Consider the following 27,930-nt stretch of genomic DNA (forward strand, 5'->3'; position numbering starts at 1 on the left):
CAGGACTGGGATCAGAGCCTTGAGGGAACATCAGAATGAATCTTCTGCATTGAGGCTTGGAGGGCTGCACGAAGTTCACACAAGTGCCAGTTTAATGGATTGAGTCTGACTTTTCCGACGTGCCAGAGACAAAGCTATTTGCCTTGTCGGTTAAAAGTTAAAAGACGGAGAGGAGGTTGCTTTGTCCCCTGCCTGTCTCTCTCTCTCTTTCAATCCTGTTATCAGTTCGCTCCATCTACTGCTCCGCTGATAGATTCATTTATTCACCATGAGACAAGTAAACAAAAAAGGAGATTTAAAATACTGTAGCTGTCACTCAATCCAACATTCAGTTGGTCCTGGTGAGCGTGAAGTCAATACTTCATAAATTAACACATCTAACTTTATGATTTTTTTGTATTCGATTTCATAGTCATGAATTTATACATTTTCAAACACATTCTAAGGAGGAGTTCCAGCTCAGTATAGCCACCATCTACCAATTACAAAGCGACATTACAGTACAGTTCATTTCATTATGAGGATGAATTATTACAGATAGTTCTGTAAAGAATTGCAAATTCATCAACAACAATATTTCTAAACGCCAATAGTCGTGTTTGGTGCAAAACCATTTTACTGCTCAGTAATTGAAATGGGAAGACAAGAATAATTGAAACAGCAGATGAAAAATGTCTTTGTATTTGAAGAGAATGAATCAGAAGCTCATGGACGCCCATGCAGATGAGTCAAATTAAAGTGAATACCAGATTCAAGTGCTTCAGCAAGTCAAAGCAACAGGAACGGAAAACTTGCTAAGACGTCAAATGCTAAATATACCAAATAGTGAAGAAGATTTATTTTAATTGGAACATATTACTACAGAACAAATATTTAATTAAACCATGTTCAAATGGAAGTTTGAATCACTAATAATAAGATGAATCACAGCACTGCTGCACACGCTGTAATTAAAACTAATATTGTGCCTTTGGCAAATGGCAAACATGGAGAAACTATAAAGGAGCCGTTGTCTTTAGTTACAGCTCGTTGAATCAACAGGAGACATTACAGAGTCTGGTTTAATATCACACCAAAAAACTAAACTTCTGTATCACCAAGGTCAGACATGTGGCAGAAAAAGAGAGACAGCCATTGAGAATCCGCTCAACAACCAGTGTACGTGGTTGAATGACATGTTGTATGAAGCACATCGGGATCAATAACAGTGAGAAAAACACTAATCACAACGGGTTCAAAATTATAAAATGCTTTTCAGCTTTTGATTTTAAACCAGTGTCCGCAATGGCCTGAGCGGACATTTGGTCGAGCTGACTGTTTGTGGCACAGCAGACAAACATTGTGAGACTTGTTTTAACAGCACTACAAGTTGTAAAAGTCACAATGTTCCGGTTATTAGGAGAACACACTGTCACCTCGCACAGTGCAAGACAGATTCAGCAGCACCTCCACAAGTCAAACTGCTTCTCCATGAACCCGGATGAAATGTTGTGGAGAGCAGAGTGCAGAGTAGAGAACCACCTGCCTCAACCCACAAACAGCTGGAGGCTCTCTCTCCTAAAGGTAGGTCAAACATGCCACACAGTTCTGCAGGGGGGCTGTGTATGGCAGCCCCCTCAGGACTGAAGCTGGAAGGAAACCTTCACTACTTTCCAGATATTTCAGTATTTTGTCATAACTTTAGAGAGAACTTTCCCAGCGCTCTCTCACTTCAGTGGAATTGCCAACAGATAAATTATGTAGCCTTTATTGGTGTGAGACAATTAACAAAAGCCAAATATCCCATAAAGGTTTAATGATAAAGAAAACTTGACATGCACCTAAAATTTAACATGTTTTTATATCTGAAACAGCACAGAGTTGATGAGGACGATCTCGTGAGGTCTGACCTAATAACACTGTCACACTGTCAACAGGGCAAGTCTGAAACGAATGAGATTTGATCGGCAGCTAAGAGAAATTTAATGAACAATTTATTTGTTCACTTAAATATCATCCTCTGTTTCTTCGCGGAAAATAAAACTCACTTAAACAATGAAAGACTTTAAATGTATACAGTTACTGTCACCCTGAAAAACTGCGAAACCCTTTACATACAGCGTGTGAGTGTGTACGGAACAAGAGCCCCAGCTATGTTTATGAACGCTATATCAAAGTCCGCAGAGAGCTTTGATAAATAATGTAGTGAAGATATTTTTAAGGAGTAATTGTGAAAACGTGGGCGATCCCTCACACACAAAGACTTTTCAGTGGAAACATCTCGAACAGTTTCACCTTTTGGTGAACTTGCTTCCAAACACTGTTCATATTTAGACTGATTATGTTTTTTGTAATTAAGGTGATGGAAGTGCTTTAACAATCATCTTCCTGTATCTAGTTACATCTGATGTCATTGAAGAAACATGGATCATTACAACTGGTGCACTTTATTTTCTATTTTGCAGGAAATGCTGCACTGACACAAACCTTTATTTGATGACTGAGGAAAACACCACAGTTCGCAAATTATATGTCAATATGTGCAAATTAACCCTCCTTTAAAAAAGGTAAAAGAAGAAGTCCACGCATGAGTAAGTGCTTTAAGGATGTCAAGTGTCTGGGAAGTGTCTTTTTCTAAAGAAAAATGAAGGAGGACAGACAAGTCTTTTAAATTGGCTCCACGGCGAAAACACAACATGCTGCCTCGTCACTTATAATAGAGCTCAAAAGCGAGGCCTAACAGTTTTAATTAGTTGTCAGGATGGGGACTGTGGTTGTGAATCTTACTCCTGCTACACAACTCAGTCTCTTCCCCACTGCCTGAACCCCCCACCCCTCTCAGTTTAAATGCACGGCCTCCCTCTGTTCCCCCCCTCTTTAGCCTACTTTCTCTCATTGATACGCTCTGCGTGTAAATTGACGGAGGCATTTCAAGGTTGTCTCCATCTTTGATCGTCACACTGAGGAGCCCATAGGAAATATCAAATATTAAAACAACAGAGCTCCTCAGTAGTGCACACTTTGAGACTCGGTATGCCATGAGAACGCATGGCGTGATGTGGAAATGCAAAGCAGTAGTGTAACAGACTTTTCAATGCAGTTCCCAAGAGAGCTTCTTTCCACTTCTTTGAACAGTTTGAGCACATGAACATTCCTGCAGCTAGGAACAGGATAACAAAGAGTCTAATCCAGGTTTGTCAAATCATGTGTCATGAAGGGCAGAGTTTTCAGATTAGACTTGGTGATCTCACTAAGAGGATGAGGAGAGAGGAGGAAGTAATTAGTCAAAATCATACGGGGTCATGTTTATAAAAACTTCCAGCAGACAGTTAGTTACAGAGTGATTGTTGCAGGAGATGAAAACTTGTCTCTGTGAGGAGTATGAGCTGCACTCCAAAAACTCCTGAACTAGGTGTTTATTTGTATAGCACATTATCATATATAGAGGTTATTCAATGTGCTTTACAGAAATAGAAGAAAAGTATAGATAAGAACAAACTGTAAAAAGTACAAACAGTATAAAAGAACAAACAGGTAATGACTTTTTATTAAGACTGTTTGTGTATATCCGTTTTTAGACATGACCTGGAGCATTGTTTACCTTTCACACATGCACAACACAGCGGGAGATTCTGTGTACAGACGTGTTCACAACAAAATCAAATCCTCCACATTATCTTTATGTCGTCTCCTTTAAATTGAAGTTTTGAGTGAAGCTATTGAAAACAGAGCAGTTTTTAACTTCTTCTTTAGAAGGTTACGGTTGGAGCAGTGGTTTCCTCCAAACGTCTTTACATGTCTTTCCCAGATCCTCTTTGAGGGGGTGGGTTCAAAATGTGATAGAAAAAAGGACGTAAACATTATACTCATTAAAATGAATGACATTCAACGGACACCTCCCATCAAAGACTCCGATTTACTCTTCACTTCATCTTGGATCACCGCTGAATATCAAAACAGGATATTAAAAGGGAAAATGCATCAGAGAATTGTTCAAGATGGATTGGAAGCTGATCGCTTACCGGATTTAAAAAAAGCTCTAGATGCATTTGTCTCTTCAAGACGCATATGTAATGCTCACTCCTCCCAAGTATTACTTTGTCAGCAAGCGGTCTATGGAAATAACTACTCACTGAGTCGGTCCCCTGTGGTAATGGCAGCTGAAGTGACTCTGAAATTACACTGAAATCTGCCTTTTTTCCCTTCAGATGAAAGTGTCAGGGAAAAGCGGTGGCAATTTTGAACACATTTGGTGACACAGAAACTGCTGCAAACTGTTGAGGAGTTTATTTGATCGCTGTTCAGATGAGCGATCTGTGTGGGCGTCTCACTTGTGGTCCATAAATGCAAATTATCCATGTGTTAATGTTAGTTGAGTGCTTATTAACAAGCTAGTGGAACTGTGAGTGTTACGATGCATATGAACTAAGCTGACTCTTTGTCAGAGGTTTTTTACCAAAGAGCTGGACTGATGTAGGACTGATTTTCATTTGCATAGAGCCAGAGTAAATCTGGTGAACAAACTATTGGCTTGCATTAAAACAAAAGCAGTAAGATTGTATTCCCCTTGCCAGAGAGATTTTCTGTTTGTTGATTGGTTTGTTTGTCAGCAGGATTGTGCACAAAAGGATTTCCAGGAAACTTGGTGGAACAGTGGGACACGGGCCAAGAAAGAATCTTTTTGGCGTTGATCGTTCTACATTGCAAGATGTTTTTGTAGTTTGAGTCTTTTTCCCAGGGAATAATTAAAGGATCTTGATGAAAACAACAGACACATTGATGCAACTGATATCTATGAGTGTTTGAAATGTGGAGCGGCTTGATCGATTTTGACAGTTGGGCCTTGGCCGTGGTATATACACTCTTTTTTAGTTTTATACTGTTTTTATACTGTTGTTGTAAATAGACCCAACGTGTGTATTTCTGTATGCAAACATTTGTTTTGGCTTTTTTCCGTCCTGTCATAGAATCATATCTAGATTATTTACCTGATTTTCTTATAGTTTTGCATTAAACCTCACATCTCTGCTTTAACTGTGTGGCTATGAGAGGCGCTTCATCACACTTCTTTTACAAAGACTTATATCCGGGGGGGAGTGAACGTCAGTCACAGATTTTACTTTGTCTTTTATTTCTCACCTGAAGTAAAGCGTCAGGCCTATAAAGACATGTTCATGGTTCGTCTTCGTCTGATGATGCAGTTGTATCTCATCAGTGATTTTAACAACACCTCAAAAGTCTGTTATATCCATTAATGCATCTTCATTAGCTCACAAGGTGCAGGATTCCTCTGGTACTGACGTTTAATAAAGCTGTGAATTCTTAATGGAGGCATAGCATTGATTTATTAGCAAAGTGATACAAACTTGGCTCTTATTAGATGGAGATAGATCAAACACAGATATCAACTCTGTACGATCTAATGTTCAGGACTTTTTGTTACCTGGGGTCTGAGGCCATTCTCTCCTCTCATTAAAAAGACTCAAACATCAACACAAGTCCTTCTTCCCACTCTTAGGGGTTTCGAAATTACCCATATAACACATTTATACTTACATAGATTGTTTCAGAATTTCACCACAGGCAAAACTCACTTGAGAGACTTGTGAAAACAGACTGTGATGTTGAGACAGTTCAAATGAAACCTGCACACTTGCCTGTACAGATCACATGATTTCACACTCACAAGCTGTGATGTCACCCAAAGACGGTGCTTTCACAGGGGTGTGGATATTCCATTTTCTGGATCAAAGCTCCTCGTGAACAAAAAAACTTACACTCTGTATTTTCACTTCGTTGAACAACAACAGAGAACTTCTTGAAGAAGTAACTTGAGCAAATCACATTTTCTGTTGAGACAGTTTCTGTGAATAGAAAGCAGCATTTTTTGTGCCTCTGACAGAAATCATTTGAAAGTCATCGAGCAAAACAGCACAGTAGATCTGCAAGATCACGCTGTGAAGACCCAGTGAACACTTCTCTTGTTTACCAGTTTCCATCCTGTGCGACAGATAAGAAAGAAATGACCTGACCCTCACTCCAGCAGCACTCCTGGAGATGAGAAAAGCTGGAGGCGTTGTCAGAGTTCATCCGACAGGTCCACAGGGAAATGACACTGTGAGCACATTAGCTCTCTGCTCCTCTCACTTCTAATGTCATATGTCAGTGTGCTAATAACCAGATATCTATGTCAATAATGCTCTCAATACATGAGCCTATAGTACGCATGCTCAGCTTCCGGTGATTCTGCAGCATTTTAACACTGTACCTCCTCAGCATCCCTACGTGCATGTGGTTTCTTCCACTACATGCTAAGGCAGATAGGATCTGATGAAACATTAAAGTTTCAGATGGTTTCTGGTCTCTGTGGAGGGGGAGCAGATGCTGGATGTATGTTCTGTGGTTTAAATCACATTTACAAACCCTCTGGGCATCAGGAGATGTGCAATTCTTGGAAATGGAGGCATGAGCAAGATGCAGTTCCCGTATGGATTCAATTCACAATTCATGTAGTAAGAATATCTAATTCACCAGTTATTCTAAATTCACCTTTAAAATAGGTTCATGTGACTTAATGTGGAATCAGAATAAGAAGCCCAGGTTTTTGTACCTTGCCAAGGAGGTTATGTTTTGTTTGTGTGTCTGCCGTTAGCAGGATTACACAAAAGTTAATGGGCGGATTTCCACAAAACTTGGTGGAAGGATGTGGTGTGGGTCAGGAAAGAACCCATTAAATATATTTGGTGCGGATCTTGATCACTGGTGGGATCCAGGAAATTATTTTCACTTTCATTAACATTGCGAGATTGCGTTGATCAACATTTTCTTTTTTCTCCCAGGAAATAATTAATGGATCTCGATTAGAAAAATCTGGATCTAGGTGATTTAAATGTGGTTCCATGAAGGTCTGTCTGCCTCGGTGAAGGTATGTGCTGCACTGAGTACCAGTCTAGTTTGATTAAGTGACAGCGTGTCATGGTTTCCTCAGACAGGCACATATTTAAACACCCATGAACACACACATTTTCACAGATAAACCATAAATCTTTCTACTGTATGTTTAAGAACCCTGAAGGTGGAATTTAATAAAAGCCATTTGGTGGAAACTTTGATCCAAAATGCCGTTTCATACCATGAAGGGATTACATTACAGTATGGCTCCAACTCAGCCCGAGTGATCTACCCAGTGAGATGTTCTATATTTATATGCTCGGAGTGTAAGAAACTCAATTCCTGCAAAAGCTGGCCTAAGAATCAGAGATCGTGCTACAACAGTGCAGAACAACAGATTCAAGCCGAATTACACATGGAAATTAGAAGAAATTCACTAGTCTTCTTGTGTGTCTCCTGCTAAAGTGCCATGTTCTTTAATTATACATCACAACGTTTCATCTGCACCTTCAAATTGCACTTTGCAAAACACGCAAAACAATAGTCTGCAACTTGCAACCTGTGATTTCCATTCCATTCATATCCACCTGCCTCAGTTTCGATTTTCCGTACATCAAAACAGATGCTATCTCTACGTCAGATAATGGACTGTATCCAACACACACACACTTCTATACCTGGGATTCTATTAGTGGGGCCGGTTGACTGGCGAAGCTTTTAGTGTTTGTGTGCATCTACCACAGGATGGTTGATCCATCTGCTGCCGTCGCCTAGATTAATGGTGAGATTCTAGTGTCCAATGGAAAGTGACACAAAAGGAAAATAATTGCGGCCCATATGCTTAAGGACAAGAGAAACCATTAAGAGCTGAGAATCACTAAGCAACCTCACATCAAAGAGACAAACAACCCGCGCTCGCAGCATTTCCTCTTTTTGTCATTACGCCCGTCTTGTCTCAGACTTTCCCCGCTATCATCAGACCATTAATAAAGTGGCAGAGAACAATGCAAGAAGTGACACTTTTTATCGAAACAAGAACACAGAGGATTGTTGCTGTCTATGAATCTAGATATCTACCATATCTGATTGTGTATTCTCAGAGCGTTGATGCCGTAATATATCAGTGACAAAGATCTGCTCGACTCTGGGAGAGGTCGTCTTCTTCTTAAACTCTGTTGCACAAAAACTAAAGACCGCACTGATTATGCTGATTATGTATGGAAATTAAAGTGATTACTGTAATGTGGAAACCTTTGTGGCCCTCTCAGCAGTAACAACAGCACAGACCTTTAATAGGAGAACCGTAGATAGAACAGCTTTATTCCTTGTAGTAATTAAAGCTGTTCAGAAGTGTGGCCTTGTCTTTAAGGAGCATGTTTCTTAATTGCTACCTTTGTCACGACATTGCTGCTGTTCAATGGATAATAAAAGCCTGTCGGGGCAATTGTTGCTTTACGAACTCATTCGTTCGACTGTGCAGGAGTGTTTCTCCCTAGAAACAGGTTATTGTTCTGCACTCAAAGCTGCTGCATCCTCGCACAGATGCTGTCAAAATATGTTGCATGGCAAAAAAAATATGCTGAGACATTCAGATCCTGTGAAGAATTGATTGAATAATTTGCAAGGAGGCGATTGGGATTTCCGAAATTATAATAAAATGTGTGAGAATTAAACAGGAAATAAAAGCCCAATGTGGGCTTTCATCAGAAAGTGTACATCTTTAATTTTCATCCGGAAAGGTTCGAGAGCCTGTACCCTGCCCTCGGAAATTTATATGCTGGTCAGTGAAAGTGATAACTATGCCTGAGGTTCTCCCTCCCACTCCTTTCCTCCTCCTTTCCCTCACAGATAATGAGACACATTATTTGGTCTTGTTGTGATCAATTTAATAACTTAAGACAAGAAACGATAACTTAGTTATTTGTCCTGTGTCGTCAGAAAACTGTGATAAACCCACCACATTGCTGGAAGCCAAACATGACTAAAGATACATCATCATCTAAAGACTCGGTGACGACGAAGGAAAATAATCTATTTTGTTTTAATCAGTGGGAAATCGATTGCTGCAGAAGCAAAAAAATGCACAGTGTGGGTAAAAGCTGCAAATGTGGGAGCACGCAAACTCTACATATAAATATCATCTATTTGACTTGTACAGAATCATGAATATTCACATTTATCCCCGGAGAGTGATCCCAACTTCCCATTCGACAGCTTATCTGCACTTTTCACTAAAGATATGTTTGTTGAATGGCATGGAATATTTAAAGTGTCAGATGTTTTCAATTGATATTACTATTTTTTAAAGCAAAATAACAGGGATAAATGTGATGGGAAAATAACCATCTATGTCACCGTGCTCCACTTAGCATTAATCATATATGAAAGATCTAAAAATATCTACAAAGGAGTAAAAAACTGATGTGTGGGTCATAGATGTAAAAATAGTTTGAACCTTTTAACACAAACGTCACGTTAGCTTTATGTTGTAAGATCTCCTCTGTGATGATCAGGTGATGAAATTTCACTTTTCCTTCAAATGGACTCAGGCTACTGGTAAAATCTAGTAACACCACTGCTATTTTAATGTGACCTGCTCTCTCGCTATTTTGCTTCTTCAGAGAAAAGGAGCATAATGAATGTCAAAGAATGAACTGAATGTCACATTAATGTGAGGAGACTCTACACACACCAACTCAGATGTAAACACAGACACTGACGACAGCTGCAATTTATTTAGTTCTGTGTTGAAGTTTGACATTATGAGAAATGCACCTATTCTTTTTCTAACAAAGAGTTAGATGAGAAAATCAACAGCGACCTCATAATTGCTGGTTAGACATAAAGTTGGAGTCAGGGGATGGAAACGTAACACAGAGAAGACTGAATGGAACAATATTCACCCGCCTGCATGTCTGAAGCTTTGGCTACCTTTACTTGACTTTTTTTTGTCTTTAGCTTTTCATTTGTTTGCAATATTGAGTAAATACTTATTTCTTCCTTTTCCTAGCATTATTATTTTTATTAATGCCGCCATCATTTTATATTTTAGCATTAGCATGGTTAGTTAAGTTGATTTTGAGTAATTGTGGATTCGTTTATTGGACAGGGATGCACAGGTATCAGAGTTCATGGTTCTTTATCAGGTCAGCAGAGACACCGTTACCAGTTTCACTGTTTGCTTGCTGAGTTTTCTAACCTCTCCCTGTTTCCAGTCCCCAGCAAAGATAAGGTATGCTAAGCTAAGCAGCTGCTGGGCACAGCTTAGCCACATATAAATCTACAGGGGATATTGAACTTTCGACAAGACAGCAATAATATTTACATTTTAATAAAAACCAAGGTTAATGGGGCGTCCTCTGGGCTTTTCTGTGCTTTACAATTTGGTGGTAAAATATGAAAATACCAAAAAACTGAAGTTACATAGCAGCCAAATATAAAGGCAAAACATGTTATCCCCTAAGAAGCAGAAATACAGAGAAGGGTGGGCCTTTACACCCATCCCATGCCTAATCAACATCCACTGAGTGAGTTCTGGCTCATTAAACAGCTCTTTGTGCTGGCATTAATAATGCAGGGGCACTGTGAGTCGTGATGTGCTCAAAGAGCTGCCATCTCGTTAATGCTCCATTAATCACGCAGGTTAAGACAACAAGCCTCGGGGGCAGTTGACCCCCATCTCTCTTTAGGGGGTGGGGTCAGAAAACTGGGCACGTGTCTTGTCATGGAATCCACCCGAACAGCTCGCTGGGTGACACAACAAGGATCCAAATGAATTCAAATAATAGAGGCGATCCAATGAGACACTTAAAATACTGTTCAGTAATTAAAACCATATTTTTCCCAACAATCCGCAACTTATTATTTTTGTTTGAATCTGGCAGTGGTAAAATAACAAGGTGACAAAATCTGGGTAGAAAACTCGCAGACTGTCAGAAAGAAGAGTCCGCTAATTTAGGTAGCTCTGAATTGAATCCTCCAATCTTCAATGGAAAATACTGGAAAATTGTACAAAGGCAAAAGTACTGTCACCGATAAGATATTTTACTCAAGTATAAGTAAAAACACTTGTGTGAAAATGTTCTCATAAAACTACAAAGTCAGATTAATCAAAAACATCAGAAACAAGGGCCGCAGGACGCTTCACAGACACGATGTGTTATACTGTTGGTTTCGTTGATTTCAAAATGTGAAGTGAATGGATGAAAGAAGGAGTCGAGGTCGTCTTAAGAGACCAGAACGTGACCTACATTTTCTCAGCCTCAGCCCCACACGGACGTTGCCACACTTTATCTGCGTACAGTTCTCTTGTTGTTGGGGATACGCTGCTACTCTGACGGCTTTTCCGACTCGCTCCTGCTCCCTACTCCTCCCACCTGCTTCTTGAACTGAAATCAATGTTCCAGCTCTTACATCCTCTCCGCAGATTGCTCCAACCAGAGCATAGAGTCTATCAGGCACCACCAGACTGACATTTCCCTCAAGCCACAGCACCTTCATAACAGACTCAGTCCCCCTGGGACAGATAATCCCAGGCTAAAACCCACCGATTCTGTGATTAATGATATGTCTAGTGGTTGTGACCCTTGTTCTTTTGCTGTGATGCCTCATGTCGGGTCCAGGGAGCTTTGGAGCGCTGACAGGGGAGACCTGTACAATTATGCACTGGCACAGCAAAGCAGCCCTGTGGCAAACACAGACGAAGCTTGACAGCACCTTTATTAACAACAAGACATATGGTGCATATGCTGTACAGTATATTAAGAAACAAAGCCAGAATGTAGCCACGGTACTTTATGAGTGCAGCGTCAACACAAAGTGGAAATGTATTCAGAACTTGTGTGTGGTTAAATTCTCTGATGTACAACACAAATGTATACTGCAAATAATCACCGATATTTTAAAGGCACCTTGTGGAGTTTTATTTCAAATCAGATGCACTGTGTTGCAGTGAATCCTTGAGGCACAAGAAATGCGATGAATGAATCTTCTCCCTCATGAAACATTTGTGAGGATGATTTTTTTTGTTTTAATATTTTCAAGCCTGCATTGTTTGCGAACAGATTACTTCTTTACCACCTGCATTTTTACATTTTACTAAAGCATTACTGCCACCAACAATCAGTCAGAGTAATATATGTCATACACATTGTAATAGTGCAGTAATGTGCATCCCCTGTCCAACAACACAAAAAAAAACAGGACAGGCTCATCGTCACATTGCTCCATGTTGCTGCTAGTGATCATATCTCCTTAATAACGGTTTGTTTCATTGTTTGTTTTGTTTGTTCATCAGGAAGATTACGCAAGAAATCCAAAAAGGATTTCTCGAAAATTAATTTTTAAAGACAGGACATGGGTCAAGAATGAACCCATTACATTTTGCAGTGGATCCAGTCAAAGGGGCGGATGCGGGAATATGTTTTCACTTTAAACGCTAAACATTCCAATATTGCTTTTGACCTTTTTGCGGATTTCCCGAGAAATAATGCAAGAAAAAAAATCAGGTAGATTTAGGGACCTGATATCTTGAGTGTGCAATTCAGTGCAGATCCAAATAAAAATCTGGATCAAGCAGATTTAAATGTGTTTCAATAAGGGGATGTAGGATTTTCTTTGGCCGTTAAGGTTATGGTGGCAAGTAGGTCTACACATCTGTAATCACCACCAATGTGTAGCTGAGATAATGTGGATTCAATCTATCTTCAACAGGTTTAAGAGTAAGTCTCCAAATTGAGATGTCGGATTTGGTTCATACTTTAAGAGGACAGTTGGGCCTTGGCGGAGGCACACGCTCTACTGAACACCATCCTAGTTTTCTATGGACTAGTGGTGTCGTTGATGATGCTTTGTTTTGTCTGCAGTGACACACTGGTTAGGTGAACTGGAACGGTCTGAATGTGTTTGTCTGTGTCTATTTAGAACTAGTGATCTGTCCACAGAACTCCTGGTGCACTGCATGCTAGAATACACACAACTACAACACTGATAGTCAGTGTAACGGTTGTTTTACATTTAGGGACCAGGAGGTTCGAAGGACGTTTTAGAAATCTGGCTATTTCCTTCTGTGTGCAGAAGCATCAAAAGCAGTAAGTTGGAGGCAACAGCTCCAGTGAGACTTCTCAGTAACCAGCAGATAAAACTGTGAGACTACTCTGCTGCCTCCAGCTGTGCCTGTGTACAGTAGGCCAAAGGTGAAACAGAGCATTCATGCCCAGCTAACATACACACTCAGTAAATTTCCTTCATGAATGGGGCAGTTTTCACAGATGTACAACAAAGCAGTGGAAAAATGTTAAATGTTTCTGTATCTTATTCAGACTCACAAGGTTGAGAGGAACAAGACAAATTGAGAGAAAACCTAGTGCCACTGAAATCCTGTATGAATATGGATACTCTGCTCTAAAGTGGAAAAATGAAAGAACTCGTTTCAAGTGTCATCATTTCACTTTTTAGCAACTAATCTCCTAAATAAGTTTGCTTCAGTTGTAAGTGGGACCGATAAGCTGATATGAAATAAATCTATTTTAAAATGCACACAGACAGCACCTGATGGGCTTAGTGACTGGTCGGCTTTTGTTTTTTCATCCTGACGCAGATCAGCGTATCACAGGAAGACACTTCTGTATAATCTCCATCACAGTATCACCCAGGATCCTGTATAAACATACAAATCTTTTACATGAGCTCTTTCCTGATCAAAGTCTTTTTCAAAGCTCCCCTCTCCAAGAATCCCCATTGCTCAATCAGACACCTATTTCTGCTGAGGAGCATCAAGTTAATGACCCTGTTTCTTATCTGGGCTCCTCCCTATTTTCCTCTGGCGATGAGGGTGAATGCTTAATCTTCAGGGGAAGCTGTCAGAACATGATGAATGCTCGCAGAAGACAGGCTCTCAAAACGTGCATTAATTTTTAAGCACAATTATTGGAACAAATTTTTTTAATTCAGCTAAGCCAGATGACTGCAGAAGCACAGGGAAGGTCTGGCGTCTTGCACAGGGGAAGGTTTAAACAGCATTTTAGCATTTTTAAAGACAATCAAATGAGTTTTGCTGTCGTGTTAAACAGGGACATGAAACTGACAGTTTTCACCTAGCACCTGCCGTGATCTCCTGGCATAGACTACTACAAGCTGTGGTTTGCAGTCAATGTCCAAAACATGCTCTTTTGATCCAAGGATTAACAAGACAGATGAAAGAAACAGTTTATCACATTCAATGTTTGACTTAGAATCACCATCTTGAATATTTCAGTCCTGGTTGACACAGCAACACCAGTGGTTACTGGTGGAAACAGCAAATGTGGTTTAATACTACAGGTCCCAAAGGAACAAAAGTCAATACTTTTTTCCATCATTCTGTGATCTGATTTCAAGCTTTACATAGTTTGAGTCTGTGCACAGCAGGGTGCAGTGAAACAAGTAACCTGGCAGAGAAGTTGGATGTGTGCAGCATGTTGCCTGCAGCTGTTCATCTAACAGCTCAGTGTGGCTGCTCCGTCTTGTTTCATTACTCCCTGCAATATTTCAAACTGACCCGCTGTTGAAAAATAGGGAAAAATGACCATTGACTTGTTTTGTAGACGCATGTTTGATGAACGACAGCGGTGAGGGCTGATCTCACTGGTGAAAACATCCAGACTTCTATGTTTTTCTTTTAAATACATCACTGTTGCTACATTCACACCTGCAGTCCATACTACTCTATTATCTCCCTTCTACAGCAGAGCCCCAGAGACTTAAAACTGGGCTAGCTGTGTTTCCAAAGTTCTCTGTATCAGGTGCTCAAAAACTCTGGGGCTGCATTGTAGTATGGACGTGCAAACACGGAGACATTTGGAAACAATGATGAAGGAACACACATTTGCTTCCCGATTGGCTCTTACCAGTCACAAATTGACAAGCAGTCCGTGAAGGCTAAATGTTGTAAACACAGATCCATGTTGTTGGAGAAGCAAGAAAAGAAATCCCTAATCTACATTTCATGTTTCAGAGAAGAGAATCTGCTTCCTGTTTACACGCACATGCCCAGTGAATGATCATGTGATATGCATTTTTCGGTGTGTTTGTATGGATGGGGATTATTTCTGTTCCGTAGCCAAAATGATTGTGTCGACAGAGATCGACGAAGTAGCCTGTGACTTGTTTTGCCAGTTAAATGGTTAAATGTGAAGCTGCAGATGCAGGAAATGTACAGTTTGCAGTTAGCATTTCCAATAATGTTGCCACCGAAGCCCAATTCTTTACTCTCCAAATATTATAGGAATAGGCTTATTGACCATTGTGTTCAGCAGTAGCGGCTTAGAAGACATTTACTGAAAAAATCCTCGAGGTTGCCACTTACAACACTGCCCTACACCAAGTTAGCCTGACTTATGCTAAGCTTTGCTACAGGGAGAGGTTTGTAGCCTCTCACTATGTGCTGCTGAGATTTTAACAAAAGAGACTGAGGGGAGAGATAAAGAAAACTAAGGAGGCTATGAAAAAAAATCAAAAAATAAAGTAGAGCTGGGGTGAATAATTAATAGGTTGTATTAAATTGCAGAAACCCAAAGATGCTCACAATAAGCCTTTAAATATGAATATTGCAAAGAGAGAGGGAGAAGGGGAATCAACAATCCTAGTATGTCAAGACCCTGGATTTAAAGGTGCCGTCTTCTATCCCAGTGGAAATTATGTTTATAAAGCACAGACCTTGAAGTTCAGACACAGGGATTTAACAGGAAGAACCCTGGAATCAAATGTGTTGGCTGCTCAAAGCCACAGAGGAGGCACAAGGCCGTGCCCAGAAAACCTGCTGCTGCTGTGCATCGACATGGTGGATATGTTGAATTTTATTAGTCTGCAGAGGAGAGCAATGACAAATTGTTTGCTTTTTTTGTACTGTGGCCGTTTTTAATCAAGGCGTTAATATGTAGAGCTGCAACAAATTATTATTTTCATTCTTGATTAATTTGCCAGTTATTACCTACGTCAAGGAGTTAATGTTTTCATCCATGGTTGTTTGTTTGTTTGTTTTTTAAAACAGGATTAAGCAAAAACTAGAGAAATTATTTACTGAGTCCTGAGAAGAACATAAAGATCACAGCGCAGATCAAGGAATACTTTTTCACTCTCTCTTTTCTTTCATATTTCTAAGGTAAGATTTAAACAATAACGTCAGTTTGGCATTGGCAGAGGTGTGCACTCTATTATCACTCTACAGGTGTTCATTTACCATTCTAGTTTTTTTGATTAATCATTTGGTTCTTTAAATGCTAGAACAGACATTTTCAAAATGATTTCTTCAAACAGCTTATTTTGTCCATGAATCCAAATCTTTGTTATTCAATCTACTGTCAATTTACAAGGCTTTGAAATTGTTGTAATTATTTATTTATTAAAACCTTGATTCCTTCTCCAATGATAAACGCTTCATTAAGATTAAGGCATATATTTTAACTCTGAGCCATATTAGGGCTACGTTCTATGTTTTGACATTGTTAATTTAGAACACACATATGGACAGTGTTGGCTGTGGACACTCTCTGGTGGATTGATGGTCTCATTTGGCCATTAACTCATTCAGACGCTGCAGATCAGCACCACTGACTCAGAGCTCATTGAAAGGATTCTTTCACTGTGAAGACTGAGGGCAAACTAAAACACTTCTCTGTAGCAGAACAGGTCAGAGGCTTCTGACGAAAGCCGAGCTACAGCGGAGGGGCCCTGCGGCTAAGCTCAGGGCCAGTGACCCGAAGGCATGTGCTGGACCTTCTCTAAGAGATGTATTTGTGTATTGTGGCTTAAATCACGGCTTCTTCGACTGAGCAGCTTGTGTCAATTTTCCGATTTCCTGTTCACAAAGTCAAATGAAGTGTATTTGCATGGCCGATAATCTTGGTTATGGCCCTGGAAGACAACAGCAGGGGTCGTAAAACAGTTAATGAAAAGGACAAACCCTTCACACCAACATCAAACTGTCAACTGAGAACAGAAAATAACTGCTATGTAATCATGAAATGGAAAGAAGATGGTGTCAGAGAGGAGAATGCAGAGACGACAACAGCAGTCATTAAGCATCACCAAACTCTTACACTGGCTTTAATGACAGTTTCTAAGCTGCTGCAGCATTTGTTTGACTCCAACAATCTTCATGCAATAGTTGCCTGCAGTGCTGTACGTCTCTGATGGTTTGCAAGACACTCTGCCAAGAATCATAGAATATAACAAATGAGAGAAAGAAAAAAAGTGGCACATTTTAATAGGACTGCACTGGCATCCCATTTAGCAATGATGCTAAGCTTACAACCTTAAACCCTTTGATTCACAGTTTGTATTCCTGTATTTAGCTCTCAGTTCCACTCCTCTTGGCCGACTCATAACATGGTCTTTCAGCCACACTCCAGCTGCCCAGCATGCACATTTGACAAGATGAAGAAGGGCGAAAAAATAAATCACTTTTATTCAATCTTTAGTCTGGGGATTAAATCCATGTCATCAGACCAAAGGCTGACTGAGAACCCTTTGAAGCTGGATAGTTCCCTCTAAGAAGAGATGAATGGCAAAATAGAGGAGAGATTTCAGTGTTGGCTGATAAGTAAGCTGAGCTCTGCTCTCTACTTTCTTTTAGTAATGATACTACTAATAAGAGAAGATGACAGCATGAGGAAGTGAGTGTGCCTGGTTGTCATCATGACAGGGAACTTTGATACGGGCTGAGGAGGTCGCAGCCTGATGCTCCAGCAGCAAAACACCAGCACTCAGCGGCACAACATACAGTATCATAGAGTTACTATCTGTGACATACACAGGTTTAGACATTGGCGACATAGGCAACTGCTGGGTGCACACAAACCCCCCAACAAACAAACTGGGGTGAGGGTAGGTTACTACGGTCAAGTCAGCCATCATTTGTTTCTCTGTGGTCAAACGTTCCTAAATTTAGAGTGCAAACGTATTCTGCCCAGAGCGATCTGACATGAGCAACTTTTTTTTTTTTTACAGACCACACACTTTTTTTTTCTTGCACAACACACAAGTCAAATGTTGGGATTATTTTAACACAAAGACAAAACAAACTCCACTGAGAACCACCTCTAAGGGTTTTTAATTAAGGTTATATCTCATTTATTTAATCTGTACAAAGTGTTGGATTATTTCTTGGTTGGTATCAGTTGCCTGGCAACCAGAAGGGACTCCAGGAGGGGTCCTTTTACGTTTCATAGAGAAGAGATTCATGATAATATATTCAGGATGAGACGTTTGCAACTAAAAATGTAATGTAAATAGCACAATTTAATACAAAACATAACTCTTGTTGCAAATACACTGTATGAAGGTTATGTCCAAGAACATGAAGAGGACTTTGAGTTTAATTATAGTAATGTATACTTTACCTTGCCTTACTACAATAGCCCTAGTGTCTCAATGGAAGTTTCTACGAGCAGCTCAACAACTTAATGTGTAATTTTATTGTCCCCAGTAGGGGTGATTACATTTGCGGCAAAGGTTACATCACTAAACGCTGTCGACAACAAGAGCAGGTATTCTAGAAGCAGTAAAATGGATATACTAGAACATTAAAAATCTATGAAAAATAGAAAAAGGTTTGATTGTGGTGAAAAAGGAAACATTAAAACTGATCGATCTGGCAATAAAGAGCACAACAGATTAAAAAACTGAGAGTTCATCTGAACTCTTGAACAAAGGACTAATGAAACATGAGCGTCAGTGCTTTGTTCAGTGCATGGGGAGACAAACAGGCCCTGCTGCTGTGACCTGCTTACACTCATTGAAATTGCTCAGGATGCGCTTCATTTGGTTCTGCCAGCACGCCACAAGCCTTTGTCACAAAGGTGGGGAAACCTACTCATGAGTAGATGGGTTAACATGAAATCCCCATCAGCTGAAGATCAAACAACACATTTAAACAGCGGCAGGTCGTGTGGCTAAAGCTACAGCGAGACGTCTCGAGGGAAACGAGTTGCCTGATTGGATAAATGTCATAGATATCAGGAAGGAAGGAACTGTCTGAACGGCTACAGTCAACCATGATCAGGAGCCTTTCAAGACACTTGGGGGGCCAACGTCGAAATTATAAATTCAATCCATACTGTACACTGTGTTGTTGCTGAGGACTGATGTATCCACCCACTCTCAGCTCGGGGCCCCAGGCAATCGCCTGTATTGCCGGCCCTGTTGCAGTGACCCTGACCACGATTGATGTCAAAGTGAACATTCATGTTTGGGCATTTTGCTAAATAAAATAATTAAAAATTTTACACTAAGCCGTGACAATCAATCGTGTTTACCAGTCTCTAGAGTTTGCCATTGTTTGCTTCGTGTGGAACAGCCACTGTTCAGGCCATCACATACAATGCGTGTCATATTGTGAGCCAAATGTAAATGGTGTGGAAAACACACCCATCTGGCACAAACTGGCACTGTGCCGCCTCGCCTTTGGAGCTCACCCTTCGTTCCCAGAAAAACACAGCATCTCAGAAAGTGATGTATGATTATCTCCACCGGTGTCGGACCCGTGAAAATGAGGACCAGGTGTTCAGCAGGAGAATCGTGGCAGGGATGTAGAGCTGTGCCTCTCTCCACTGATAGAACTCAGTTTGCCTGCTTTTTCCCAGGCCTTGGAAGTTAGTGTTTGGTCCAAAGACTAAAGTAGAAATAACAACTGATCCCAACCAGGTAAAAACAGACACAGACATTGGAAACAGAACAGCTCCCACTCCAGTTCTCCCATCGAACACTCAGACCTCATTTTAAACTGGGACTCTGGCTGGTGGAGACACTCATACATCACTTTTTGTTGTATAGAGATTTTTTAGGAAGGATAGGGAGCTTCTGATGCTCTTGTTTTACCTTTAACTTTTCAAATATGATGTTGCCTTTGAGCCCTTCAGGAACAGTCACCACCCACGTCTGCATGTAAGGGAATGCACAAGAAAAGTGAAGGGTGATGTTCTCATGATAGAAATTCCACTTTATCCATTCAAGCATGCCTCAACATTGAAACCCTTTTTGACAGGGTGGCAGCAACCATAGGGATGCAGTATTCATGGCCCCTGTCTCCAGGAGCGCAGATAAACCACAGCTATACTTAGAAGCTCAATGTGTGATTTGAAATATGTGATTCCTCACAAATATGCCTTTGCCCCCTATTTTCAGTACTGAGAGAGGTGTGCTTAGTGCATTTGCTTTCTGTGACAAAACTGTCTCCCCTGCACACTGTAAAAGGGGCTCAGCACTGTTAGCCAGCTATTACTTGATTGTTAGGATGTTGCTCTGAGGGAAAGATTGACTGGATTCAGAGCAAACTTTACAAGGCAGCTACCAGGGCTGCACTTTATTAGGAAAACATGCGATATGCGATAACGTTGTTAAATATCACGATGACTATATGACTTGCGATAAATAAACAAGTACTAAAGTAAACAATGTTAAAGTCTTTGCTTTTACAAATTCTGTTGTTTTTACCCAGTCTGGGGATGGGCTGGTTAATGTGTGCGCTGCTCTGAAGAAAGATTTAACTCATTTAAGAAAAGTAAAGATCATTTTGTGATGATCAGTGTTGATCTTTTGGCATCATTTCAACTTTTCAACTGTAGCGAGTCAGAGACGTCAGCTGAGTCTGTGAGAGAGAGAGAGCAAGAGAGAGCAAGAGAGAGAAGTGAGCAGTGGAATCAGTGTGTGTGAGTGTGTGTGTGTGTGTGTGTGTGTGTGTGTGTGTGTGCGTGCGTGTGTGTGCGTGCGTGTGTGTGCGTGTGTGTGCGCGCACCGTTACTGTTCCCTCAGGTTATAGAGACTATAATAAAGAAGCTATGCAATTCTTTTATCGTAATCAACCGCTTATAGACATCAATTTGGCACAGGACAAACGTGATCGATAGCAGGTTCCACCGTACCACAATTGTGTCGGGAGGTGGTGGCAGCATGAAATATGACCTGAAATGTCGCAATTCTCTATGTGGGAGAAACCCTCGGCCGGCCCATCAATGATCTGAATATCTCTATCTTATTATCTAGGGTGGCAGGTCTCCATATGATTGGCAAATACATTGACATGCAAGGTATGAATGCATGTCATCTTTTGCGATACGCATGTTGATATCGCGATGACGGTAAATTTTCAACATATCGCACAGCCCGTAGCAGCTACCCTGTCTCCCTTTGTTTAATGTCTGTGGAGTAGACAAGAAATGTATTTGTCCAAATTAATTTCTAAATTTGACTCCTCCTCTAGATATATAGATAACATGTTATGAGTCAACCCTGTCTCTCTGACGCGTATGACACAAGCGGAATCGATCTGAAGGATCGAACTGTCACAGCATTATCCGCCTCGACTATCGATCACTTCGATCAGAATTCTTTCACGATCAGCTGGAACCTCAGCCAAATCAAGAGAGACATGTGGAGCAGCTGGGATGTTCAGCACATACATTATTGTTACACTAATGCAGATTAGACTGGTGCATCTATATCAGAATTCATTTCTGAGTCATGGTTCAACATTCAGCCAGCAAGTAGCGATCTGAATGGTTGCTCATACTGTTCCCTCTTTAAGTCTGTCTTCGTTTGGCACATTTAGGACACTATGAGTCAAGCATTTAAGAACTGCTGCACTTGGCTCCTCAACAGCTGGGCTCAAAGGCTGCTTTTTGTGTGTTGATGTTGTAAACTGTAGTGTGACATGAAAAATTAGTTCAAGCAAAGTGGGACACACACAAAGCCCCAGCCAGCGCCTGTTGTTCATTGCTTCACTGCCTCTCATACGCACATTTCTTCTCTCGCAAAGAATAATCTGTCTTGAATTAGATATAAAGGAAACACCAGGACAAAGTCTAATCTTTCCCCCACACATAAAACCTCTTCACTTGATTAATGCAGATACCCTCAGCTTTAAGATATGAAAAGTGTAGGAGAATGTTTAATATCATTATTATGCCTCTATGACCCCCTTAAAGGTTGTTTTTTTTTTTGTCTCTGCATTTTCATTATTATGTTCTCCACAGAAGTATTGAATCATTCTCTCTGTTGGCCCAGGGCAGCAACACAGACTGTTTGTTAATGGAATCTACATTTTGCATGAATAAAGTGTTAATGAGCGAACACGAATCGGCCCCAATATCTTCAGCCCTGGTGGAGGGTGCTAATGGACGTTGTCCTGCAGAGGGAGAGAGACTAATGGAGAAAAGGGGAATTACCTTACAGGAGGGTGTCTAATGTCTGTTATGGAAATGGAATGAATGCAGATAGTCTGGTATATAGAATTACAATGCATGTAATGGAGCTTTGTGCACCTTCCCCTCTGCTTTGCATTTCTTTCAGCCACTTTCAGAGTCCCCACACCCTTGTTTTTGTCCTCACTACCTTGAAAATGACTCATCATACAAGGAACATTTCACACAGAGCTGAGGTGACACTGACTCAGAATATGATGCATTATTTGTGATTTTTGAATTGCCTGTCCTTGATAGTCCGATTCGCAGGTTGTCCTAAAGTCACCTGTTGCCTGTCAGATTTTAAGATCCTTTTATTTATTGGTGTTCAAATCTGTGGATTGGTGCATGAATAGTTTACAGAAAAGCTTTTAATATATATTCACTCAGGTCCTCGAATGCTGGTCTTTTATTTGTTCTCAGGGTGAGTGTAATTAAAGCAATGGAGTCCTCAGGCATCACAATCTGTGAACACCCATAAAATAAATCACACGATCTATCTTTTTAGATTTACTTTATTTTAATGGATTCGCGTGTCTTATAATGAAGTGTATGCTTTATATTGTTAATGTATTATACTGTTTTGCAGCTTTGTGTGAAAAGAATGATGTAAAAGTTAAATTTGATTAGTTCGCACATCGTGCCTGAGGCCATTCTGAGTCACAACTTAGTCAAATCTGAACACACAGAACTGTTAAGCAATGTTGTTTTGATTAATTTCGACTTAGGCTCTTGAATTTCACAAGATACACGGTTATAATGTCCATAAACACCCATAAATCTGCTATGTGACTTCACTGCAACATAGAAATAGCCTAAGAATGAACATTAACTTTTGTCATGAAGCAAGATCGATCCAACCCCCACATACATATACATAGCAGCTTAATACTAAATAAGGTAAGTGCGTTCTTCACCCTGACTTTTTCTGCAGGAAATTCTTGATCATGCACAAAAAAAAAATGCATTGAGTGAGCACGATATAAAAATGAGTCAACAACAAATCTGAAGCTACAAGAGCCACAGCAGTATTTTTAGCAGAGCTGCAGATAGACACGCAGGCAGTGTAACGCTCCCTCTCCCGAGGACTTTATCTCCATTCTCTGCCGTGATCACATTGGCCTTTTGGGCCGAAGTATCTCCTCTGCTGAAGCATAACGGCCAAAACAGAAGTTCCCGTCGGATTAGGACATCACTGTCAGACGGAGCTCGGCTCCACTCTGATGGACCTATTAGCTGGACGCATGTCATTGTGAGGCTTGGCAGAGATGACAGGGTGGATGGCAGGATGCATTTCTCTGGCACTTTTCAGAATTTACAGAGAACAATTAAAACGGCAAAACATGACACAAAGAAAAGTAAAAGTTGGACGTCAGACCAGTATTTTCTTTAGTTATTGCATATTATCTCTAAAATAAAAATCCCATTCATTTGCCTGGTTGTATGGTTTTGCACATTGTAAGCTCTTTGTAGATGCAGATGTCAGCTGCAGCAGCCACAGGAGTTTCAAATGTTAAAGCTTTGGAAGTATGTGTCGTATCGGAGACACTGACTGTTACTGCTTCTATGAACTCAAACCTAAAGCAGCTTTGAGGCTATAAAAAAGAAAATAACTGAGATGTGGTTCACATGATTAAGAGCAGCTTTGTTCCTCTGGTTGGTTCAGAGTGGGAGGAAGTGGCTGAATGAGACTGATGCTATCACTGTGATGTCATACATACAGTGTGAAGAGAATCTCAATCTAAAACCAGACCTGCTTCGAAGAGACAAAATAATAAATAACCTTTTTATGGGAAGACAGTTGCTAATTATTGGCCGAGCTGCCTCAGCAGCAGTCTGGCTTGGTGGGAGTTCGCTTGTCGCTGTGGCTTGTAGGTGGCTGGCAAGTTGCCATCGCCTGATTCAAAATTAAGAATTGCTTTCGGCAATCTTTGATCATTTGGCAGTGATTTGTATTTTTCTTATCGTTTCAGCAGTTCTTCTTTTGTGTCTCTTCATCTTAGAACTTTTTCTGCTGCTCTCCACTATGTTAAATCCCAGGACAACCTAACAGATGAATGGTTACATTATACCGCATGAGCTTTGATGCCCTCAGCAGTGGGTCCCTGGTTAAACTCCTGGTCAGCCAACAGTTTTCTCTGAGTGCATGTCCTGTCACTTCTCACCGGTACATATCTTTGGATATAATTAGCAAGAAATATTATATAAAATCATTGAAGATCATGTCGGGTACTCCGTCTCCATCAATGTCATATAATGGCAGCCAAAAAATATGTTTTTACTGGTAAATGCACACATGAAGAGAGAATTTCATGAGAGAAGTCCATGTTCAGCCACGTTTAGCTTCACTTTCTTTTACACCACTTTAAAGAGCAAAACAATGCTAACTGGTGAGATGGCTTTATCGGCGCTTTACGGTTGCAAAATCGGATTAATTTGCTGGAGAATGTAAAGAGACAGATTTTAATAGTGATTAATTCAGCTTTGATGAATGGCTCCCACTCAACCGTGTGAAAGTGCACAAATGCTGATAAAAGATGCGTCATTGCCTCTTAACTCTGAGACACACTCCAGTAAATATTGTATTCAAGTTTATTCTCCAGAAATGAGTCATGCCATGTTAGAGAAACCTTTGCTTGAGTTAAGCTGTTAGCCTGGCCAGACATCAGTGTGGCAGCGCACACGGCAGCAGGGGAATGTGGTCGAGTGCAGAGGATGCTGGAGTTCCTCCTCATCGCAGGGAGGGGGGGAAGGTTGCTGTGAGGATTGTGCTATTTCCCCCAACTCCCACTCTCTGCAGACAGCTGATGTTTATCTGCTCTGCCCATCTGGGCCTTATGACTAAACATCTGGTAAAGCTGCCACTGTGCACGCAGTTTTTCACAGAGCCATGACAACGAAGGGGCACTGCTGTCCTCGTCTTCCAAAAAGATCTCCAGAGGCAGGATCACTTTATATGTGAGAGGTCAAAGCTAAAACCCGACTCAGTTACCAGGGGATTGTCCAGCGTGCATACAACACATTAATCTGCATGTTTTGTTCATGGGTCTTATTGTGGCTGTATTCGTTTGTAACCACATTGATGAAGGGTGGGCTGATAAACCTGCAGCTCCTCTCTTAAATGTCCAGGCTTGGATTAAGATCTCATGGAAAATGATCCTGGTGGCCATTACTGCCTACAAAGACAAACCCAACCAAAGCAAAAATTAAGCAACCAAGGCTGCAAAGCTTACTCTGGAGAATTACTGTGGTCCATGCAACATAAACTATTTGACTTCATATTTTGAATTTGTAAACACAGAATGTCTGTTACTGGTGGTCAAAAAGGTGTCACTCTGGTAGTTTGATTTCCTACCCGTTTTCAACTCTTCGACTAAAGACCGAGCCTGTGTAGCGAGTGTTTCCTCTTCCTTCTCATAGGCTTTCCCCTAGAACGAGATGTTTTGCAGTGACTGGTAGGCCTTCATCCATTATGGATGCTGTGTTTTAAGGGGGTGATCTGTGCAGGATGATATAAATATCTACTTTTGGTTCCCAGCAGAATGGGAGAAGCAGCACAAGACAGGCGACTGTGTAGTGTAAGAGGAGGGCATCTTTACTATTTGATTTGATGTCCAAAGTAAGAAAGTAAAGACAGACACGTGACCAGCAGATGGCAAAACTGTGTATAATTCATGAGTTGTGGCAAATCTCTTGACACCTCACTGAGATGGTTCTCCAAATGTGTATTCAACGTTAGAGAAGAAGACGAAGTTAGATGGAGAAAAAGAGTCATTACTGCCAGCCACTGCACCTCCAGCCACATTAAAATAATTGCAAAATATTACGGCTCCACAGCTGCTGCAATGTTGCACAACTTTCCGATCCTTTGTGAGTTTCTTGCCCTTCATGTCCGCTGTGACAAAACAGTGGGAGTCTGTTAACATACAAAAGCAGCATGGAGAAAAGCCTGAGAGAGATGAGCTGTGTGATGGTCAATTGAGAGAGAGAGGGAGAAAGAGAGACAGAAAAAGAGAGATAAAGAGAGAGAGAGATGGAAAGAGACAGAATGAGAAAGTGCTGCAGGCCTCTCTCACTGTGGCCATATCCACCCCTCTGTTCATCTGGCACTATGGGTGAAGCTGGGCTACTGTTGAGAGAACCCACATATGCATGCATGCATGTGCCACACACAGACACACAAAGACACACACACAGCAGTGGCCAATACCACTGTGGATATGGCTGCAGAGTCTATACAAAGGTTCGGCTGTTCAGAGAGCAGATGGGGTTCACTTGAGGAATCTTTCGTCTCCAATTATCAGAATCCTATGCTCTTGATTTAATACTATATTACTTCATAATTTTGGGGGGGAAACACTCTGGGGACGATCTACATGAGCAGAACAGTGAGTGGCTCTGAAGTCCATGGAGCGGTGCCAAGCAGCAGCGAATCAGTTATGCTCAAGGCACATAGAAATAATTCATTGCAGTGCTCTGAAAGCAGTTGAGGCATGGGCGCAACACAGAACAGATTTCCTGTGTGGAGTGCTGGGTCTACATATTATTTATGCTTGAATTTTAGGTTTCAGAAACCAGACTGGAACTCTAACTGTCCAATGCAAATGTGGTGTGAGGTTCCAAATTTGATGTCAATTAAAATATGGAGAGCATGACAGCATTGCAGCTAATATTCTGTCCACTGACATAAGTGGGAATTTGTAGGAGATTCCACAAGAGGGACTATATCTCAACTGTGTTGTACATTACTATATTTTATCTTTCAATTTAAATTATTTCCAGGGGATGCTCTGACTGCAGTTTCTTTAGTGTCTCATAAACCTCTCCTCTCTTTTTTCAGGAGCCTGCTGTGGAGCCCACTGGTTTGTCTCTTGACATTCTGCCTGCTTGAAGAAGGACTAAATGCACCCGAGTAGTTCTGGAGAACGAGAGAAGAGAGGCAAACCCCAGCTTTGTTCTTGTCTTATGAGTACACTCTCTGTGGACTCTGTGCTCTCAGCTCACCCTGCGCTGTTTAGTTCCTCCATGCAGCCACTACTCACAGGTGCAGAAAAAGACTGAAACACAAAGAGTAAAGAAGAAAGGGTGAAAGATAAAGAGAGCGAGGCTGCATAATTAGTGTTACCGAGTTTGTGTCAAAGCTAGAGACCATGAGAGGAGACTTCTGAAGACGATTGTGCTCAGAAAAACATTGCAGCTAACCTTCAGGACATTTGCATGTGCGGGCCGTTATATGCGTGCATTCCTCTTTCATTTTCAAAGGACTTGAATTTGTATTTGGATGCGGATTTAGCCTTTCATTATGACTCTGCGAGGAGGCTTTGAGAGAACATGGATTGGCTGCTACAGAGGTGCCTGCTGCTGGGTGTTGCTGCTGGCTTGTTATTTCTTGATCGCCTTGGCAGCCAAGCCGAAAATGCCAGGCCACACACACCTCAATTCAATACGCATTGATGGGGACATATCTCTGGGTGGACTGTTCCCAGTGCATGCGAGAGGGAACGATGGCAAAGCCTGTGGGGAGCTTAAGAAGGAGAAAGGGATCCACAGGCTGGAGGCCATGTTATTTGCCCTGGATCGAATCAATAACGACAATGAGCTGCTGCCTAATATCACTCTGGGGGCACGCATCCTGGACACCTGCTCCCGGGACACTCATGCTCTGGAACAGTCACTGACATTTGTTCAGGCGCTGATTGAGAAAGACTCAACGGATGTCAAATGTCTCAGCGGAGGGCCGCCCATCATCACTAAGCCTGAGAGAGTGGTGGGAGTGATCGGTGCATCTGCCAGCTCCGTGTCAATCATGGTAGCCAACATTTTGCGTCTTTTCAAGGTCAGTTTC

The 27,930-nt window shown here is 41.1% G+C and overlaps 1 protein-coding gene and 1 long non-coding RNA gene across 4 annotated transcripts in view; one reads left to right on the top strand and one right to left on the bottom strand.

Moving 5' to 3' along the window:
- Positions 1 to 27,930, bottom strand: part of LOC138410437 (uncharacterized) — a 211,632-nt gene that overhangs the window by 29,938 nt on the left and 153,764 nt on the right. The window lies entirely within an intron of this gene.
- Positions 1 to 27,930, top strand: part of LOC109635196 (metabotropic glutamate receptor 4-like) — a 167,182-nt gene that overhangs the window by 28,843 nt on the left and 110,409 nt on the right. For both annotated transcript variants that reach the window (XM_069526000.1, XM_069525999.1), the window contains exon 3: positions 26,926 to 27,921. In XM_069526000.1, coding sequence (XP_069382101.1) covers positions 27,388 to 27,921 — 534 coding nt within the window. In that variant the 5' untranslated portion in view covers positions 26,926 to 27,387. The remainder of the gene's footprint in view (positions 1 to 26,925; positions 27,922 to 27,930) is intronic.

This window comes from Paralichthys olivaceus, chromosome 6, assembly GCF_024713975.1.
Source record: "Paralichthys olivaceus isolate ysfri-2021 chromosome 6, ASM2471397v2, whole genome shotgun sequence".
NCBI lineage: Eukaryota > Metazoa > Chordata > Actinopteri > Pleuronectiformes > Paralichthyidae > Paralichthys > Paralichthys olivaceus.